At 42.2% G+C, this 21,045-nt stretch overlaps 1 protein-coding gene across 4 annotated transcripts in view; it reads right to left on the reverse strand.

Moving 5' to 3' along the window:
- stxbp5l (syntaxin binding protein 5L) overlaps positions 1 to 9,024 on the reverse strand; it is a 111,493-nt gene extending 102,469 nt beyond the window's left edge. For all 4 annotated transcript variants that reach the window (XM_062402089.1, XM_062402090.1, XM_062402088.1 and 1 more), the window contains exon 1: positions 8,036 to 9,024. In XM_062402089.1, coding sequence (XP_062258073.1) covers positions 8,036 to 8,203 — 168 coding nt within the window. In that variant the 5' untranslated portion in view covers positions 8,204 to 9,024. The remainder of the gene's footprint in view (positions 1 to 8,035) is intronic.
- Between the last annotated feature and the right edge of the window lie 12,021 nt (positions 9,025 to 21,045).

Raw genomic sequence — 21,045 nt, forward strand, 5'->3', positions numbered from 1 at the left:
TTGAAACTGGTCATCCATAGTATTTCGATTTAGGTGGTCAGCATGCAGACTGCATGTCAGGGCACGATGGGTAAGATGCTGAAACAGAATCCACTCAAGAGTTAAAGTTATTTGTCAGTTAAGTAGAACTCCATCATAAATTAATGATTGAGTTATGAATGCATTATCACCTCCGCCAAGGAGGTTAGGGGACTGATATGTGAAGTTGTGTGATGTGGTTCAGATCCAAATACAAATCTGGATATAGTGAATCTAAAAGGTAGTTTCATTGTTGGCCCTCGTTAGCAGTGTTCACTCTGAGTGCCATTCACGTACAAAGTTTAGTCTTACAATATATATAAAACAATGCTCTTGATGTTAAGTTTCCAAAACAATTTGAGAAATGTTTAAAAAGGATGCAAATGATGATTCCTGTTAAACTTGCTATCTCATGTTGCACAAGGCAGAGTGTATTTACGAGATGAACCACATTTATAGGCTCAACATAGCAGCTGTCAGTCTGGCCTCCACATACAAAGAAAAGTTTTAATTATGATTATTAAACTTAAATGATTAAAGACGACCAACATTCATATGAGGTCAAGGCACAGGATATAAATTGCCTCTTCAATATGCTGTCTCCCACTTATTGAATGCACCGCTGCGTGGCTTCTTCTGAGTCCTTTATAATTGAATTATGAAAAGAAAAAATGTCAAAGAAGAACCTTGAATCCTATAACAAGCTGCACTTCTGTTATAAAATAGATAAATACATTTAAAAAAGCTCCAGCTTCTACATCCAGCCTTTAGATACTTTAAGAGCCGCATCAAGCAGATGGGGTTTGTCAAGTGCCTGAGAGAAGCTCTTAAGAGCAGATGGATCCAATAACCCCTCAGAGGTAGGGAAGAAACCCCGATGTTGGTTTAAAGCTTTGAAGCACTGCAGCTCCGAGTGGATTGTTTTCCATAATCAAGTTTCTCTTCAGCGCTGTGAGTTCTGCACTAAAACATTGTGTCTGCATCTTTTTTTTTTTCAGATTTTCTCCCACAGTCGGTGAACAGAGGGGGACGCATTTATTAAAATATGCTAAACTGAAATGAACATTTCTCTACAAGAAGCCTTGTGAAGGACAGATGGAAGAACAGCTGATGGTAGGAGTTACATTTGTTCAGAACTGACGAATATCGAGGGCATGTATGCATTTCCTTTTTATGAACACTCCCAAAAAATGTATTTTCCCCAAAACTCGAAAATCAAGGTAGCTATGGAAACAGGAAACATAATGATCCACTCATTGTGTTTAAATATTGTTATTTGTTACACGTTATTTTGGGGAAGTTTTCCTCACTCTAGTTGTGGGTTAAGTGGAGAGGATGTTGCACCTTGTCAAGCCCAGTTTGGCAAATTGTGATTTGTGAATATGGGCTATACAAATTAAATTGAATTGATTGGTTGATTAAAATTGTAATAGTTTTTTTTTCATATATTAACGGCTGGAGTTACAACTCAAACCTTGTTGCCTCCATCACGTCGTTTCAATGTGTTTATCTGCATTTTCAAAAACCACAGGACACATTACCACAAAACATGGTGGAATGATGAGTTGTGGGTCAGAGAAGAACACTTAACACTGCGATCTGGTGTCTTTCAATTGGTATTTACTTAGTGTTTGTAATCTGGTGCAGATCTACATCAAATGCAGATCCATTAAAAAGTTCAATATGGTGCCATGAGGGGACTTGTTGGGCCTTGGTGGAGGTTTGAGCTCTGTGAATACTAATGAAGAAGATACAATTTAATTAAACACAAATTCAGGTCTCAACAGGAGCTTCATATCACACAAAACAATAAGTTCCTGTAGTGGTGGATCACATACTGAAAGACAAATGAAGACTGACTTCCTCAGAGAGTCGGCGTGATGGAAAAACTGGGTGAAATGAAGAGCTGTTTGAAAAGCTCTCTCTCTCCAGTGTATTTGCACAGCATGAGGAGAGGCAGCGCAGTCTGCCGTCACCTACAGACCGAATGGACAAAGCTTTATGAAAAGCCCACACAAAATCAAACAGAAGCTATTTCTATTGGCTCGCTCTGTCTCTCTCTCTCTCTCTCTCACACACACACACACACACAAACAACACTGTAGTTGATAATTCCGTACACAAAGGATGCTTGCTGCACACTGAGAGCACAGTATACAGCTTACTGAACGTTTCTTCCTCCTTTTCCCCCGTGACATCAGCTCCTCCTTAATTGATCCCACACTGTGGCTTCTGACAGGCAGCCGACACATGGTAATGTGAGACTAGCTGGAAGTCGACCCACTGAGTCATCACGCCCATGGAGAGCTCATGGGCTCGCTGCAGAGGGGGGTGAGGTGATGTCATCGCTACGAACCCACGTATCATTCTGTCGGAGGAAAGAGATGAGCCCGGGCTGGGGGGAGCACTTGACCTCTGAACTGCATCTATGAGTTTAATACACACTGTTTGCACCCTAGATTGACTGAAATGTTGAAACTTTTACTGTTCATCTAAATATGGCTCAAAGCAGCTTTTCTTCATTAGTATAAAACTAATCCGATCCTCCAAATGGACACAGAAACTATATTTATCAAGAGGAAATCTAATTTGAAACGTGATTGTGCTTGTGTTGTGGGTAATCATGCTCCCTCCTCTGAAATTAATCACTTATTAGAATGAGGGGAAATGTGAACGGGGACTAGATCTCTCCCTCTTCCACCTTTTAACAAGCTTAGGATGCAAAGATGTTAAAAAACTATTAAAAAACTCATGAATCACATTCATTTGCAGCAATGATCAGGGACCAGTACAAGCATTCCTCTCTCTCCTCTTACATTCATGTTTATGCATTGCGTACAGATGCCTGTAACTTATTGGCATTGAAACAGTGCATATGGTGTTCACACATTTTTAAAGGTTTGGTGGCCATGCAGCTTGGTTGATTCTTCCTTTCTTGCCCAGGTTGCTTCTGAGTTGCTGCAACATGTGTGATCACAAATATCGAGTCGCAGATTATACTCCTGAACGGTGACGGATCCTGGAGGGCTTCGACCACATCTGCATCCATTTAAGTCATGTGCTCATCTGTCGGAATCACTTTGTATTATTTACATCAGCTAACAAATGTCTGCGACCAAAACGGAGGGTAATGGAGTTGGAGCCATGCTCCTCACAGCGGCCACACAGAAACCATCACTTTCCATTAATTATAATTCTACAGCTAGACGCAGGGTGATGGGGTTCAGGAAACAGGAAGCGGCACATGCAATATGGATGAAGTCACTTGAGCTTTAGAATTTGCACAACACAAATTACAGTCATTTTGACAGACAGCGGCAGTGATTAGCATTAAACTGGAGGCTGTCAGGCATTTTCAACTTTAAGAAACGGGCTAGAAAGCTGCCATTTCCATATATATATATAGGATCTATAGGATATACTTCAATACTCCAGCCCTGCTTTACTACCTCTCTGAACCCTTTAATATTTTCCCTTTAATGCCAGATTTTTTTATTGAAGCAGAGGTCATCTTTAACCATGTCGGTTTGTTTCGTGTGGGTTTATGAGAAAATTACACAAAAAACAACTGATCGGATTTCAAAAGAACTTTGTAGGAGGTGGTGTGTGTCACAAAAGAACAGATTCATTATCGGTGCAAATCCAGAATATTTTCAAACTTTCATTAACAATGCAAGCTGGGTAGTTTTGCAATATGTGATGATTCCCAAGGGAATATTTCATGGAACTTGATGCAAAACATATAAATAAAAATCTGGCACATTTAGAGATCTGATATTTATGTGTGTGTGAAATCTGTTGCAGCTTGAGTGAATTTAAGGAAACCACCTTAGCGAAGGTGTGCAGTGCCCTTCAAGTTTTATGATCTTGTTTATTTGCAATAAAAATAATCCTTTTTGGCCACATGGGGGAGAGGAAACTTAATATTGATATGTTATCAAGTTTGTGATCGATATGATAAACCTGTTGGCAAACAGTTGCCCATTTACACGTCCAGCAGCGATATAAGCATTCATCTGTAGCCGTGCTAATTTCTCCAGTAATTCAGGGGTTATACTGCAAAGTTGAGTGCTGGTTGGTGACGGTGAAAACGTCGACCAAACATGAAAATCAAAGCACTCAAAGATGCTAACAATGATGCCAAGTAGCTGCAAGGGCAAATCATAATAATCTATATTATCACAACGAGCAACCACCACTTACAAAGAGTCAAACATTTATAATATTACAGCCATTTTAAACCTCAGAGTTTATATTTTGACGTTTCAAAGTCAAAGTGGATGATAGTGTTGCTGATAATCAGTGAACGTTGTCCAGCAATTTTCTCCATTTTCCAAAGACTTGCTTACATGTCCTTACCACAGTAAAACCTCCAGATGAACAAATAGAACAGGAAAGTCTGATTGAACAGAGAAAAACACAGAACAGAGAAAAGACCCACATGTCACATTCTGTCTCGTCCCTGTTTGACTGAGGCTTGGAATCAGCCAGCTACTGGCTGAAGACCTGCAGGGTTTGTCAGAAAGACAATCATGCTCAGAACTTTGTGTGCTGCCATTTTCCAGAAGTCCTCAACTCGTTGGACATGTGGAAATTGAACAGGACGACCAAGACAAGCGACGTGTTTCTGGATTCACACCATGCTGATGATAGCTGTCAGTAGCAATTTAGAGGAGGCATGAAAGGATGCACCTGGCTGGCTAGGACTGGGATTACACGTCTCCTTGTTCTACTCATGTCTATGAATCTGGCTGTAACGTTTTCTGCTCATTGTCCCAAATAATCCTGCAGCAGGTAGGATCTGAAAATCTACAGGTACAATCTGTTTGAATGGGACAGATACAGAACACTCCTTCTTCCACAGAAATCAAAATCCACAAAAAACACTCTAAAAGGCCAAACATCAAAGTTGGCTAAAGATGGTGAATAAAACTGAAACACCAGTAGCACCAGACTACAGCAAACACAGAGACTAAATATACAAGGGAGGCAGAGAACATTGAAGACATCAGGTGAAACACATTAGGAAGAGGTGCAGACGATCACAGGGGCAGGAAACAGGATAAAGACAGAAAATAAAGCAAGAGAGAAACAGAAGGAAAAATGTTTCAAAGTAAAACCAGAAAGCAAAAGGGCAAACAAACACAAACTCCTAAAATATGAAAGCCCAAACACAGATATTGAGTTCAGAACATCACAAGGTCCAAAAACAAAAAGGTAAAATCAGATCAGATCAGAAAAAGAGATGGAGACATGAGTGCAGCTCTGTTGCTGACCTATCCTGGACTTTGGTCTTTTTGCAGAAGAAGTTGTCTGAGAAAAATACGTTTTGCAGAATGAAAATCTCCAGTTAAAGCTGCACTAGTGGATCTGCTGCTGCTCTGTAGTCTCTTTGTGTATTCATGTATCTGAACTTTTACACACAGAAAGTACACGATGCAAAACAATAAAGTTTGTAAAAGTTACGATAAATGATTAACTTAAAATCCACTGAAAGACATTGATCTGTTTGCTGACTGGTTGACCTGTGGGACCATTTTTTTTGCAGAGACTCTGCTTTGTGCATTTCGAAAACTAATGGTGATGGCATCCTCCCATTCTTCCTCTCTATGGGTTTGGCTTGTTGTACTGTGGTTTTAGCCAAAGGCAAAGTGCTGTTTCTATTCTGTTTTCTTTTTTTTTTAGGGTTTGATATCCTATTCATGTTTTTGAGTTTTGTCTTGGGGCTATTATAGTCTAAAATGAAAGCTGTAAACAGATTTGAAGTAAAGGGAACACGTTATGATGCATTATGGTAAATAAGTAGAATTTGCTTGTTGATAGCGTAAAGAAAAGGACTGTTTGTAGAGCATCACCCTGAACTAGCGTAAGTGCTTTCAGAAAAGGCATGTCAGTGAATAATAAGCTTTCACCCTCATTCTGTCTTCCTCCCAACTTTACTTGAATACACTGACAGAGTTGCATGATGGAGTTATGATTTGTATACGCTTTGTTTTCACACAACTCAATATGTGTACGATGAAATAACAGCAATTTAAGGGTTGGGGATGATTCTCATTGCTCCCGCTGTAAACTTGAGATGAATTAATTCAGTTGGTATCCAACAGATGCAACTTGATCTCTCTCTCTCTTTATTTACCTCCTCAGTCTGAGAGAGATTTCATCATTTTCGCTTCGGTATTGTGGTTACGCCGTTTTGCTTTGAAATGTGAGCACAAAAAAATCCTGCATAATCCAAACACAATGAGCTGTATCTTCCCACAATGCACAGCGAGGACAGAAGTTGGGCTAACTTCAAAAAGTTCTCCAAGATGCCAAACTCACAAATGTACATCCCCATTGGACAGTGTGTCTAATTGAAAAAGTATTTGCGGCTCTGGGGTAAAAATGGCAAATTTAGAAGACTGTGCTGTGTTTGTATAAAATTAAATGGGATCTATTTGTGCTCTGAATGAAGTAAGAGGCTGTGCATTTGGTTTACTTTCAGGAAATACACAGATCAATGCTCACTCAGACGAATGGTGCAGCTTTGCTGTCACTTCCTCCTTCTCCCTCTGTGACCGTCTCGCACTTCCTTTCACATACACAAACACAGCCACACAAAAGCCGACACACAACCTGCACCTGCACAGATTCAAATCAAAAGAAAGAAGCTGAGGAGACGTGGCTTTTTTATGAGAGGTTTATTTTTCAGAAACAAAGGTGCATTAAGCCTCTCACTGAGGAGGAGTGGCTTCCTGCATGGGACCAGGCAATCATGCTGTTCTTTTTTCCAGCACTTTCTCCTCCCTGCCCTGCCTGTCTGCTGAGGGAGCTCTGCAGCATCCTTTTCAGCTCGTGAAACAACTCCTTCCTCCTCACTCCCCTCCTCCCCCAGCTCCTCCATACAGAAACACACACACACACACAAACACCCACACACACACACACACACACACACACACACACACACACACACTCCACCAGCATCACTCAGCCCAATAATGAACCAGCTCCAACAAACAACCCACTTTCTCTCTGGTTTCTTAATAAATTATTCACGGACGTATCCTAAATGTAACCCCCCGTTTCTTTAAGGGGCAAGGAATAATCACTGCAGTCAGCTCCAAAAATTGCGTCCAGGAAAGGGCTGCAATGGGCGGCGGAGGCTGCTATAAATACTCCCACCACCCTGCACCCCCACCTTCCCCCAGTCTCTCTCTCTCTCTCCGTCTCTCTCTCTCCCTTCTTCTCAGTGAAAAAGCACATCAGCTAGGACAGTATACTGCAGGGTCCCTCTCCGCTGGCTCTTGCTCTGCACTTTTTTTTTTTTTTCATAATGCAAGGGAGGGACACCAGTTATGTCATTGCTCCTACACTATTTGTGTCGGCCTGCTGATGCAACGAGGAGGAGGAGGAGGAGCAGGCTGCTATTCATTGACTTCCTTCGGATTGTTTGTATCACGTGTGTGAGGCTGCTGCAGCCCTGATGACGGGGCACATACACTGTAGCTATATACTGACTGCACATACTGGTAGAGGTGTACAGCCAAAACACATACACACACACACACATGCACACACACACACAAGCACAGCCAGCTTCAGCAGCTGTGTACACATGTCCGTGGGGGAAAGAGCTTTATGTAGATGAACAACGGGTGACTAATGGAATAACTGCAGTTGTTTACAGTTGAGGCCCTAAAACTAAAAACCTAAAAAACAGAAACTAAGCTGACAGGAATATAATATAATCCTGTGTTTAAGTGTGTTTTCTGGCATTTGGAAAGTGATTCGCTCTGATTCCCAGGAGGAGGCAGAAAACGAGGAGCTGTCCATGGTGCTGAACTTCCGGTGTAAACAGAGAACAGCAGGCCACCAAATCTACCGCATCAGCAGCCGAACTCACTCCACATTCAACTTTTATGACCTCCTTCTCCATTAGCACCTGCAGACACAATTCTATGCACAAGCTCGATATCGTAATACGAGGTGTTGCGTGCTGTTTACGTCCCGAAACTGCTGTTCATGTACCCACCTTGCTCAGCTGAAAGTTTTCCGACACTAGCGTCTCCTGCACGTCGATCTCCTTAGGTGTCGGCGCCGAGGTGGGAGTCCCCGCCGCGCTGCCGCTCGATGGGGACCCGATAGTCCCACCCGGAGAGGAGGTGGTCAAGCCGTCAAGCACCTTCCGAAACTTCTTCATTTTCTTTTATATAGCCGGTATGTCACGTTTCGGGTTGATGGGAGAGGGAATCAAGACCACTCTGCTTCTTTCTTTGTTTCCCACAGAGTTCCCAGTCTCCTCTCGGATACAAACTGGATTAGGTGGCTGTGTAAAGAAAGCAAAAAGAAAACGTCGCCTCCCGCAGCAGTAGCGGGGTAGAAGGACCACCCTCGATCTCTCTCTTAGATGCGATTTAAAAAGTCACAGAGGCACCTCATCTTGCTCTCTGAGAAATGAATGCGTCGGATCCACTCTGATCTCCGGGATTACAGCCAATGTTGCGGATGCAGGTCGCCTATCTCATCTCCGAGCACGCGCTGACGGCTACTGAGACCGTTCAACTTCATCTTCCGTCTGCATCCTGGAGCAGCCTGACATCCAAACATGGGCTCCGAGGAAAACCCAACAGTGAAACATAACCGAGGGGCCGAAGTGTACGGATGTGAAAGGAGAGAGAAAGAGTAATAGAAAAAACAAACTTGGGAGGAGGTCAATCCACTCCCTCCCCTCCGAAAAAAGTACTTTCACTGCGCCGTCGTTGCCTGAAACAGGAAGAGCATGGGAGACGCATAGGCAATGCGGTCCACGGTCAGGCCGAGAAAACGCTGCGAGTCTCCGGGCACTGAGGAGGAGAGGAAAAGGGGGGGATGAAAAGAAGAGACGCGGCTCAATGCGTTGACGGTGAGAGCTGGAGGTGAATCTACGGATCGATGTGAGTCGGGTCTTCTTCTTCATGCACTGTCCAGATGTGTGGAAGGATCTGCCCCCGGTCCAGAAGTGTGGCCTCCCTGCAGCCCAGAGCCACGAGCAGGAGATGGGAGCTGTCCGCGGTGCTGAAAAACCATCAACCAGCAGGCCCCGCCCCCCAACCACTACACACACACTCACCCCCCCCCTCTCTCTCTCTCTCTCTCTCTCTCTCTCTCTCTCTCTCTCTCTCTCTTTCTCTTTCTCTCACTTACTCACTTTCTCTTTTTTTTCCCCGCCCACCCTCAGCAAGGATTGGGTGAACGTTTTTAATGAAAGAAACAGAGTGATGTGTGGGTTTATCTCACTGTTCACCATTCAAGTGCTCTTTATTTTTTTCCCAAAGGCACTTTACATTATGAGGCCAACATCATACAATAATATTGAGAAACAAAAAAAAATCGAGCAAAACTTAATAATTATTGTTACAGAGCACTACCTAACACAAAATGAAAAGTGCTGCATAGAAAGAAAACAAATAAAGGGAGGAAATATGGTTATAATAATGATAATATTATATTAATAATATTAATTATAAATTTTAGCCAAGACTTAAACAAAGGCACCATCTAAGTCAACCTTATTTCCTCACCAGTATTTTTTTCATTCTAGAGCCTAGGGGCCCTGATGGCAAACGCTCTGTCCACACCTAATTTTCAGCCTTTAGATTCAGGAAGTGACAGCAGACCTTTGCCTGAAGACCTCAAGGTGCACAGAAGTAAATAAGGAATAGAAACATCAGAGATTAAGCCGGGGCCAGGCCACGAGGAGCCATAAAAGTAATCAATATAGTCTTTTAATCAATTCTAAAACAAACTTGTAGCCAATGTTCAAATGACAAAACAGGTGTGATGTGATGGTATCTCTTAGTTCTAGTTAAAAGCCGATCTCATACTGATTGCAGTTGCTTCAGGGTTTTCTGAGTAAGAACAAAAAAAAGGCTGTTTGCAGGAATACATGCGTGAGGTGATAAGAAAGTTGCATCCTGCTGGTTTACACAAAGTGCTGTGTCGTGGTTTCTGTTAACTGGATCCATTTAGCTGTTAACTGCCGGCCAGTTTGTCAGAGAATCTCAATCAACAGGATTGACTGTGATAATGTCCATGCATCAATTGTCACAGTTAGTGAAAAAACAAGATGTAGATTGAACAACATGTAATTTATCGTGTCTCTTTACTGGATTTGTTGTACTACACACTTTTACTGGATGTGTAGCTTTGTTAACAAGCCCTGCTTCTGCCTAAAACTCAAACTGAGCTACACAACACTCACAGCTTGTGTGGAGAAATACGATGGAAGTGATTTTCTTGCACCTAAGAAATTATAAATATAGACGATGGATCAAGTAGACGACTGAACAAATGAGAGAAGGAACAAATGGTGAGAGGCTTTGCTTCCGGTTCTGTTGACATGTTCAATGACAGAAAGAGAATTCCTGTGTGTTTCTTAAAATGTCTTCTTATAATTGCTGGTTTCAGTCATGTCATACTTTGCAACTAATTCTTCACAATACGTCAGAGAAAACATGGTTTTAGTCCATTAATTGACAAGAAAATACACTTTACATGACCACAACCCATTTTGCAAAGCCTACCATAAGTGTTTGGATAGCTGTAACTCCCAGGCAGCCATTGGTTTTTCTTCATTTCAGAACAATCTACCAGTTTATTCACTCTAATAATTGTCATAGTTAAATTATTTAGAGGGCTGCTTCAGGTGCCAATAAAGGCCGTTTTGGCAGCCGAGAGGAAGAGCAACCAAAGAGCATTACTGCAAACATGTTGACAGGAAATAAAACACAGAAGTGCGTATTGTGAGTCTCGGCCTTTTCCCACCCAGAAGTCTCGGAAGTCAGAGGATCACTGAAAGCACAAAGTAGAAGCTTATCAGAATAATCGAACATTGAAATACTCTCTTGTCTGTTAAAATAATGTCAGAATCCAACAATTGAAAAAAATACTCTGTGCATTAGAATATTCATCACAGGCTCTTCTGAGAAATGGTAACTATAATCACCTTATTTGAATGTTCAGTACCAGTGATATTGCATAAGCACTTACATCACCATCCTGAGCCCCCCTGGTGAGACTTGATGTTACCGAGTCAGAGCACGGCACACATGGTCAGTCTGTACTATTCTCTAATCTTGATCTGTAAGAGGGGTTGGGTCTTCCTCTCCTCATCGGTTAAGTTGTTCTGCCTTTCAAAAATTTGAATAAAACATTTTAAAGGACTTTAATAGATCTGTGCCTTCGGTAAGAGACTGTTCACACTATTCGCATTACAGTGCAAAGATCCCTTACAAGATTTCCTTTGCAGCACCTCAAGGGAACAACATGGGACCTGCATAGGTAATGCACAACTGCAAAGCACTGTGTGGGGGGGCCTTTAAACTTTCTTTCAGAACATGGCAAATTGGATGAAACTCACAGCTGAAGCTCGTCACGACTCCATTGAGAACGAGTCATGCAGTTTTGGGACAAAGTTAAACCAACGTGCTGATAGACTCAGACTGGGCAAGTACAGCAGAAACAAAGAATATATTAACTCAGGGGGTTTAAATGTATTGAAGAGAAGTGCTCACGTCGCGAAGCAAGACTTTAATGATTTAATTTCATTAGTGGAATGAGTATCTTAATATGAAGTGAGAAGTGCAGAAGACTAATCTTTGTTTTAAATGAATTATCAAAGGCCATACCATTGACTGTACACAAAATATGGACAAAATGTCCCCACTTCCTCCTACTATCATAAAATGAAGCCCAATATCCTGGATCTGAACGTTGTCCTCTTGAGCCTTCAGACACGGGTCTGTGCAGGTGATGGAGAGATGAACCCTCAGGATCGAGCTCCGGCCGAAACATCCGCTTCAAAAACCATTCAAAGACATTACACTCTATATTAATAGCTTCAAATAGGTAATTAACTCTTAAACATACGTCAGTGTAATAATTACGTCTTACCTTTATGACCTATACTGACGCCAGTCACCAGGTGGCAGTCCAAACCATTTGGCTTCCCTTTGGTCATGTCATCCATCTTTATAAAGTGAAACTATGAAGCAGAAAACGCTCCTGGGGAAGATCAGTGTGATAATGGCATCGACCTTGTGAGCTTGTTAGCATGGAGGTGGAAGACTGAATCTTCTTTATCGTTAGTTCGATACCTACCTTTGTTTAGCAGTTAGCTAAGTTATCCTCGAAAGATCTCCGCTAAAAACTTTACAGAAAAAACTGCAGTAAACAAGTCTGCAATTCTTAATTATGATTGTGGCTCTCATTGTTAGGACAATTAATATATGGTCGTATGTATAACCTTTGCAGTCACGTAGATATAGAATCAGAAGCATCAGCACAAGATACCAGGAGCAACGTGTGTCCTTGTAACACACCATGACCATTATCATTACTGCACAGGAGCTATAGAGAAATTAAATAAAGCTGGGAAAGAAACAACCGACCTTGGTCCGTGATGTGCAGACATTACGACTTCACCGTCCATTAGGTTTGTATCAGATGTGGTGTGTTCTGGTCAGATCCACGGTAACCTGCAATTTTCTCAGCAGGAGGAAAGACAGGGAGACGGCCGAAATGATAGAGAATGTGTCTCCCGCGACTACACAAACACACCAGACCATTAGCTGTGTTACTTGCTTCTCGAAACACAAGGACTCGACCTCGGGGGGGGGTTCACACAGGATGTTCAGCAGTGTTCCCTCAACGCCTCCGAAAGCAGCTCTATCATTACCAACATTTGAATGTTTTGTGCTGGAGACGTTCAAAGACTTCGAGCTGGTGTTTCTCTTCATGTAAGGGCAGATTTATTTTTGCTGTTTTGACACCTGAGGTGATGGAATACAGAGACCAATGCAGAGAGCGATTGTTGTATTGTGTTTTGTTTGTAATGCTGCATACAAACATGCACCGACTGAGAGCTTGTGTTTTGTGTAATACTTGGTAGTCAGGCTGCTTGTTAATTCATGGCCTGAGATAATGTGTGGCTTTCATTGAAGATGAAAAAAAAAACAGCAGTACATTTAGTATTTTGCTTAAACATGGATATTGTCTCACTTTTAACCTCTCCTATACGTTTGCATTTCCTATTTAGCAACATATAAGACCACTTACCCACAAAGGCCGTTTGAAGGTCAGTTCAGAGTGGGTTCCTTATCTGTTAGTTCCCCAACAGATGAACTGCTTGTCTGCCAGTAAAACGAATTCAAGAGATTCCCTGGTATAGAACCAACAGCTGCTTATGTCAGGGGCTGGGGGATGGATTACTATGACCAACTAAAACTTTGGCAACACCAATGTAGCATCTAGTCAGCCTAATCCAAAGAAGAAGAAGAAGAAGAAGAAGAAGAAGAAGAAGAAGACGTTATATGTTCAAATCGGGGGAAAAATCCTTAGAAAGAGACAATGTATGTCAGTGTGGTTGTTGAGAAATATATAGAAGTGCAGTGATGTAGTGATGCACTGGTTCTCTAGCCCTTGGGAAAGCAAACCCAATCGTGGAAGATTCACAAGTCGAATCTTCTCTGAATCGGCACACGCACCAGCATGTCTGTGGTGTGTGGAAAGAGGGTAAATGGTAATTATAACTCACCACTGATTGACAATAAATGGCAAGATTGCACAATGGCTCCACGCTTGACCTCTGTATCATGGCAATACTGGCCTGGTGTTCAGTCAGCCTCGTCACACAGATGATTTGCTCAGGATTATACATTTTTAGGGACAGATGTAATTTAAAAACCCGTCCGAACTGAGCTCGGAATGAATTCAGTTCGTAATGAATTTATGCAAATGTACATGTGTGTTCCTGCGCAGACACACACACACACACACACACATACCAAGGCCAAGTGCATCAAAGCAACTTCATCAAAAGATGGTTTTCCATGTTCAGTGCACAAAGAAGCGCAAACCAGCCTTTCAGCTTGATAACGACTAACTCTCAATGATTTAAAGAGAGTTAAATCTTTAAAACATCTACGGTCTATTATATACACAAGTGTCATATAAAAGGTATTTGATTATGAAGTTAGAGCATCTGAGGGGGATGAGTACCCTGGATACTATTGAACGTTGCCTCGTTGTAGAGCCTCTTTGCTCTCTGACATCAGTCACTGCGAGAGAGTTAAAACATTCATAAAAACGTTCCAATCCCCTGCAGGCTGGCATATTTTAGCATAAACTAGGTTTATGTCACAGCGTCCATTCACGGGATGAGCAGCTCGACTGGACACTGCTCTGTACAGTCTGCTTTGTAAACAAACATAAACAAACACAAACACACAAACACACAAACAGACACACACACACACACACGAGAAAACAATACCCCGCTCCTGGCTTTAGGGTGTGTGAGGTATAAGAATATCCAGTTGGTTCTTTTTGCACTGTAACTGAAAAGTGATGTGATGTCTTTAAACCTGGTTGGAGACGAACACATGAAAAGGCTAACCCTAACAGTCGGATACAATCCAGCTTTATATGGATTAATCACTTTCATGCACCCTATAGACCCCAACCCCCCCTCCCCCCTCCCCCTACTGAGCTGATTAACACTGACTCAGACCACCCACCAATCTGTAAGTCACTTTGGACCAATTAATACCTGCTGGGTGATTTGATACCAGTGCATAGAAGCAGAGTTTGGAAGGTACAAAAAAAAGTTGTTTTTAATCAATTTCTAATTAATAATTCATTCCTGTCTGATGGACCACTGGTAATTGAGTCAAGGTGGAGGAAGTGTAGGCTTGGGAGGCGGGGCCGATCCTACAGGGACCGGTCATCTCCATATAAATGAGCCGATAAAGGGCCGCCCCCGATTTTCAAGATTCCTTATTGACCAAAAGACGAAGACCACTAATGACTTCTTTCCTTTTTCTCTCAGGGTCTAGGTTTATTCATTAGTTCAAAACTGATGTAACCATTTCTGAAAGGAGAAACGTTAAGACACTTTAATACTCTTGAGGAAATGGTCTCATGTTTTTTTTTAAATGTATATATTAAATATTCGATGATCTGATATTGTGCTGGGAAATCAATGTGTTTCACTGGTACTGGTAACATGTTTGAGCGTATCTGCCTGGTGCTAGAACATAATCTTTTAAGACAGTGATCACCTTTGTGGTTCTTTCATATATGTGGTCGTTTATCTTGGGACTTGGGTGAGTTGGGACAGAGCTGTCGCCTGGTAACTGGGAACATCTGTTAGAGGACCCAAGGACACTTCTTCAACTTCCACCCATTCCTCGATGCATCCCGTGGGAGATTGGGGATAAAGGTTCTTAGCCATTTTCTCCTACAGAGGCAAGGGAGGGGCTGTGGTCGGAGCCGTAAGCCCAGGACCAATGAAGCTTGGATGAACAGGGAGATTGACTGGCAGATTTCTGTCGCAGCAGCAGGGATGTGAAAGTTCCACCGGATCAACATAACTCGAGGGAGCTAAGCCTTAGATCTGTGTTCCAACCCTCATCTATGGGAATGAGCTCTGGGAAGTGACCAAAACGGAGACATGATGTAGCTGTAAATAGTTTCCTCTGCAGGGTGTCTGGGCATCGGCCTCAGGGTGAGGAGCCCGGACATCTGGAAGCATTCGGAGTGGAGCTGCAGTGGTCAGTGTATAAAATTATAATATAAAATTCATTTCATGGATGAGAGCTGAAGTTCTGAGACCCTGGTTTCCAGCATATCCCATCCACCATGGGCACTACCTTTTCTGTGGTGGAAAAAGGTAGTGCCTATTGAAATGATAGGAATTAAAAAGTATGTTCAAATATTACAGAAACGTTTTCAGAAGACATGATGATGAAATAGAGGATCGTTATAACTGTTCACTGTAAATGATTAGTTTGTTAAAAGAAATAATCCAATTGTGTTTGACTTCTATCTTTGGACAGTGTTTTGAGCTGATTGATTTGCTTGGTATAAAATAATTTGAAAATCTTTTGTGATTTGATTACACTCCACACTGGGAAGTCACAATAACTCATTGACGTATTGATATGTACTTTCGTTAGAAATACAGAGTCATAAAACAAGAGTCAGATATGCCTTTAGCTGAAAATGTCATCCATTCTCTCACATTTAAAAAGAATAAAGAGCCAGACAGCATAAGAGCGAGCACAAAGAGGGACACCATCCATCGATCTGTCCAACTCTTTCTTCCCCGCTGTGCTCCTCTAATCCTGCTGGGCGGCACTCTCTGCACAATACCATGAGAACAACGGACATTAATGCCTTTTCATGGTAATGTTTTCCTTTTAGGCACTTTCTGGGCTTTACGAACTTTCTGACCGAAAACCAGATATCATCCAAAACACAATATCCTGCTTTGACTTTTCAGAGAAGTAGAAAACAGCCTGAATCCACTCAAAGGGAGTTTTGATTTTTCCACTGGCTTACAATGATGTAAAAGAGAGAATGCAGATGTAATGGAAATGTTGTACTTGGTGTATGTGATGCAACATGAAGATTGACCAGTTGTTTATCTGAAAGGGAAACTGTAGGTGTACGACTCCACGGTCTTCTAAACTGATAAGCAGGATGGTAATAAAATACTTTACCACACCCGATGGGAGGGGGCCTGTGGGTTGTAGGAACACATAGCTCCTCTTCTGTCCTTTGCTCCTTCGTACATGTCATTCAGGTGATTGTACTGTGAGTCCATCTGCAGAGGCTGATACTGAATTGATTGACTAAGTCCAAACTGTATTTTTTTCAAAAGTTTCAAACACAAAGTTCAACGAATGAATCCCGAGTGAGTCACTGTATTGAGTGAGTCACTTTCTGGGTGAAAGATTGGATTTCTACAGCTGTGACCTTGACTGTATCACCACAATGAGCTCACGACCTGTAGGAGCCAGTAGGGGACAGAGTGAGGAGGCAGTAGCCAGCTGTGACCTTGATCCAGTGTGAGCATCTCAGCAGATTACCTCGTCAGCTCCTCACAAATCATTTCATCTTTAATCTGATCTCTTCTGACACGGAGTCGAGCGGGGGGGGGAAGCAAAGCAGGAGATGGCCCAGCGAAAATGTGAAATTGTCTGGAACTGGAAAGTCTGTCCTTTCAACTTCCAGTATTGTATTTGTTCCTATACGTTCAGGGTAAGCAAATGTGTGCCAGCGGCATGTCTGATACATCATGTGAGATGATGAATTTGAAATGTATGAAAACCATCGACTATATAAAAGTGTGCATTAAGCACAGGCTTATTACAGGTCAGGTACAGATTCCTTCCACTTAAAGCTCTGATTGAAAACATCACCTGATACTTCAAAGGTGAGTTGAACGGTTCTACACAGTGGAAACCATTAGAAGCACTGACACCTTACTTATATCAATGCTCCCTTCAATGTGATAAGTGAAGTGGGAAAGTACACGCAGGAATCCAACAGGAGGCCGGTGCTTATTACCAATCTTCAAGGAGAAAAATATGTTTAAAATTTACAAAGACATTTATAGCAACACTCACACCCAAAAAAATTCAGCCTTAGAACATAACCTTTATCACTAGTCGAGTCACACATAACATTTTCCATTTTTGTAAAGCCAGTCCTGCTTGTACTCTGTACCGGACCCTTACCCACAATTATCTCAAACTCAAATATGGATATCCCCGGAATCCTTAACATATGAACTGTGACCCGACCCGCCACTCATAAGTTTACACACAAGCAACAAACACAAAAAAAATGTTACTTCCCAACAACTGAGCATTGGTGTTTATTACATTTTTATCCATGGCATTTATATAAATATGTTTTTTAGAAATTGTTGGTTGATTCTCGTGGGAACTCAACCCTGTTCAGGACTCCAGTGGTAGATGCTCATTTACCTTTCGTCCACCTGACACATCTTTACCTTTCAGAAAAAACAATGACAAAATCGTATTGATGTTCACAAGTCAATAACGGAATGACTTGTGTTGCCCTCCGCTGATCAATGAGGAAACAACAGAACATCACAATGACTTAACACATGAGTTACATTTTACAGTGTGGGCGAGAAATCGAATTATTCTGAAAGAGCTTTTCACCACTGAGCACTGACATGCCTGAGTCCGAGGGCTCTGGCCCTGCTGGACAACAATGGGATTCGTCAATAGCTGTCAATGTCGTCAGCAGCAGGAAGCTAACGCTGTGTCCTCGGGATCTGCAGCAGCAGCCATGTGGACACCTGTTGGGGCAGAATCTGTCTTCAGTCTGATCAGCACTTGATGACAGACGGCACCAGGCCAGCCGAGAGGAGCTTCAACAGGCTGGTGACGCAGAGACACATCACAAACATCTGGGGAGTCGTACATGTAGTGTTGAACCTGTGCTGGAGAATGTAGAGATACAAGAGGTGCCGTAAATGCCCATTCATCCATTCACATGCATTTTAAATGGATTAATGCATAGAAATGATGCATTTTGAGTTTCCAACAGCTCAATCAATCATCACATCATATGATATATCTGACTTCTAACCAACATGATGATGCCATGTCATGTCAATAGTCCCATAGTCACAAAAACACACTTCTCTGAGAAATCTACAAAAATGAAAACAAAAAAGAAAGTGCCACTCTGCTGGATCCACAACTAAATGTAAAGGGTTCTTTCTTGACCCATACGACCTCCTTCCACCAAATTTTGTGGTAATTTGTCCAGTAGTTTGAATTTGTTTTTGTTTAATCCTGCCAACTAACAGACAAACAAACAAATATATAAACACATGCAGTTGAAAACATCATTTTCTGATCAAAACGAGTTTTAGATTGGACGTCTTGTACTAGAACTTGTGGAGATATCTTGAAAAGATGAACTGGTGACTTGAAAATATTTCACTTTGCCAGTTATATATTATTAGGGCCCGAGCACCGAATGGTGAGAGGCCCTATTGAAATTGTAAGGATTTTTATTATTGTTATTTAAAATGATTAACAATATGGGCCTGAAAAAAACTTGGTCTCAATTTGTGGATCAGTGGTGAATGTTAGGTGATCTAGCAATTTTTTTTTTTTTTAAACAATGAAGAGGAATGATTCACAGAAGTATATATAACTGCTGATCAAAATGAAACTCTAGATGTACTGTGAGTAAAAGCATATCTCAATATTACTCATCGTGATTCATCCTTTAGCTGAGCTCAGACAAATGGGATGAAGATGTTTTGACCTGAGAGTTGAATCCCTGGGCCGTTAAAGGGAGTAAAACAATATCAAATCACACCGGTACTGTCTCCTCTTTTTCATCAGGATGAAACCCTGGGTTAATGTGAGCACATTATAGAGATGAATGAGTCATGGGGTAATGAATAGTTGGTTTCCTGTGGGTCCTGAAAGTTTCCCTTTTGCCAGGAGACAGAGACAAGGCTTTTGTTTGGTGGCATAGAAACAAGCCCCTCTGTTGGGCAACCGTTGACATAATGAGGAGCTGACGTCAACGCCGTGGGCTCGTGGGACGTTTCCCATGGAGCCTGGAGGCGGGTGGAGGAGGAGGTGTGAAGCCAGAGGGACATCAGACGAGAGAGAAACCCGCTCCAGGCAAATGATTTTATCGGTTGAAGCTCCTGCATCTTCTGCAGCTGATGCTTCACACGTCCTGATTCAGACTCTCAGTCCTTCTCATCCATCACATCATGGTTAAGGTCATATTGTAAAAGACATAATATTGTGCAATTTGAGTCACAGATGGAATGGTGGGGTAAGAGTGCATCTCGAGTTTTGGTCAGATGATGAAATTGGATCATGGGACGTTTCACAGCAGTTTACTTTTTTAACTTCAGTTTGACTGCATGAATAATTCAAGGAGAGTATGCAAATAGCAGTTTCCAATAATTCCAACAGTTTTGCCAGCTGATAATGCTATGACAGGAAATATGCTTGGCTTAAGGGAACCAAAGTAAATACATGAGAAGTTAGGCAAAAGGCGGCTAACGAAAATGAAAGATCAACAGGCAGAACGAGCAGTTGATAAGGTGAGGTGTGCAGGAGAGTCAGGGGCCCAGACGACAGGCAGGAGTCAGACTGATAACAGGCTCCGGCTCCAGAGAATCGGGCAAACAGGTCCTGAAACCTGGCCTCTGTTTACTGCATCCGGAGAGGCTGATAACAGGAGCAGGGACTGACAGTGCCGAGGAGGTGGGGGAACGGATCAGGGGACTCAGCGAGGGCCACTAGAGGAGAGGTGGAGCATGGTTCTGGAGAGTTTAAAGAATTGAAACAGAGAGAGAGAGCTCGGCTGAAGAGAGGTGAGATGGGGTCGCTACATGTATGATAATAATCATTGATAATTTCACCCACTGTTCAGAATTATAATCAGAATTATTTTTTGGCCAAGTATATTTTCACATACAGGAAATTGACTTGGTGTGGTTGGTGCATCGCACATAAAAACAATTGATATAAGTAGAAGTTTCATCATTTAGTGACAGGATAAGGAATTATGATTATCAGTATGGGAACAATATGGATCCCCGCTGTGAGTGTGTAGTAGCATGATCTTTATGATGATATGGTATGGATATGGATATGGGTTATGGTGGGCGGTGTGGTCAAGGGGGTAGAGTGGTCGTTCTCCTAAGAAGGTTGCCGGTTCGAACCCCACTCTTCCCCATCTGCATGCCGAAGTGTCCTTGCAAGATACTGAAGCCCAGAGCAGGACTGGAAATCACTCAGAAGCTAATCAGCCATGAGAGGACTGACTGATAGTCCAAGCTCCCCGTGGAGAGAGGGAATGATCAAAGGTCAATAGTCCACTCGAATCATCTCTCAGGGGTCCCTGCGCTTGAAGGCGGAGCTACAAACAAAGGGAGAGGAGACGCAGCTGCTTCATCAGTGCTCATCGATGAGGCCCCTCCACATTCCTCAGGCTGCAAGGACTTGTGGGAAATCCCCAGAGACGTAAGGTGACAACATTGTCGCTATTATTGCTTGTAGAAGCAGCTGTTGACACCTGTTTGTGTGCACACGCGATCAGGTATGTGCAGCTATGGATTTGTGTGTGATTGTAAACTTTGTGCCAAGAGCCCTTTGCTATTTGATTCTCTACTATCATAGTTTTTATATAAAGATGGACGAC

Source organism: Platichthys flesus, chromosome 13, assembly GCF_949316205.1.
Source record: "Platichthys flesus chromosome 13, fPlaFle2.1, whole genome shotgun sequence".
Taxonomy (NCBI): domain Eukaryota; kingdom Metazoa; phylum Chordata; class Actinopteri; order Pleuronectiformes; family Pleuronectidae; genus Platichthys; species Platichthys flesus.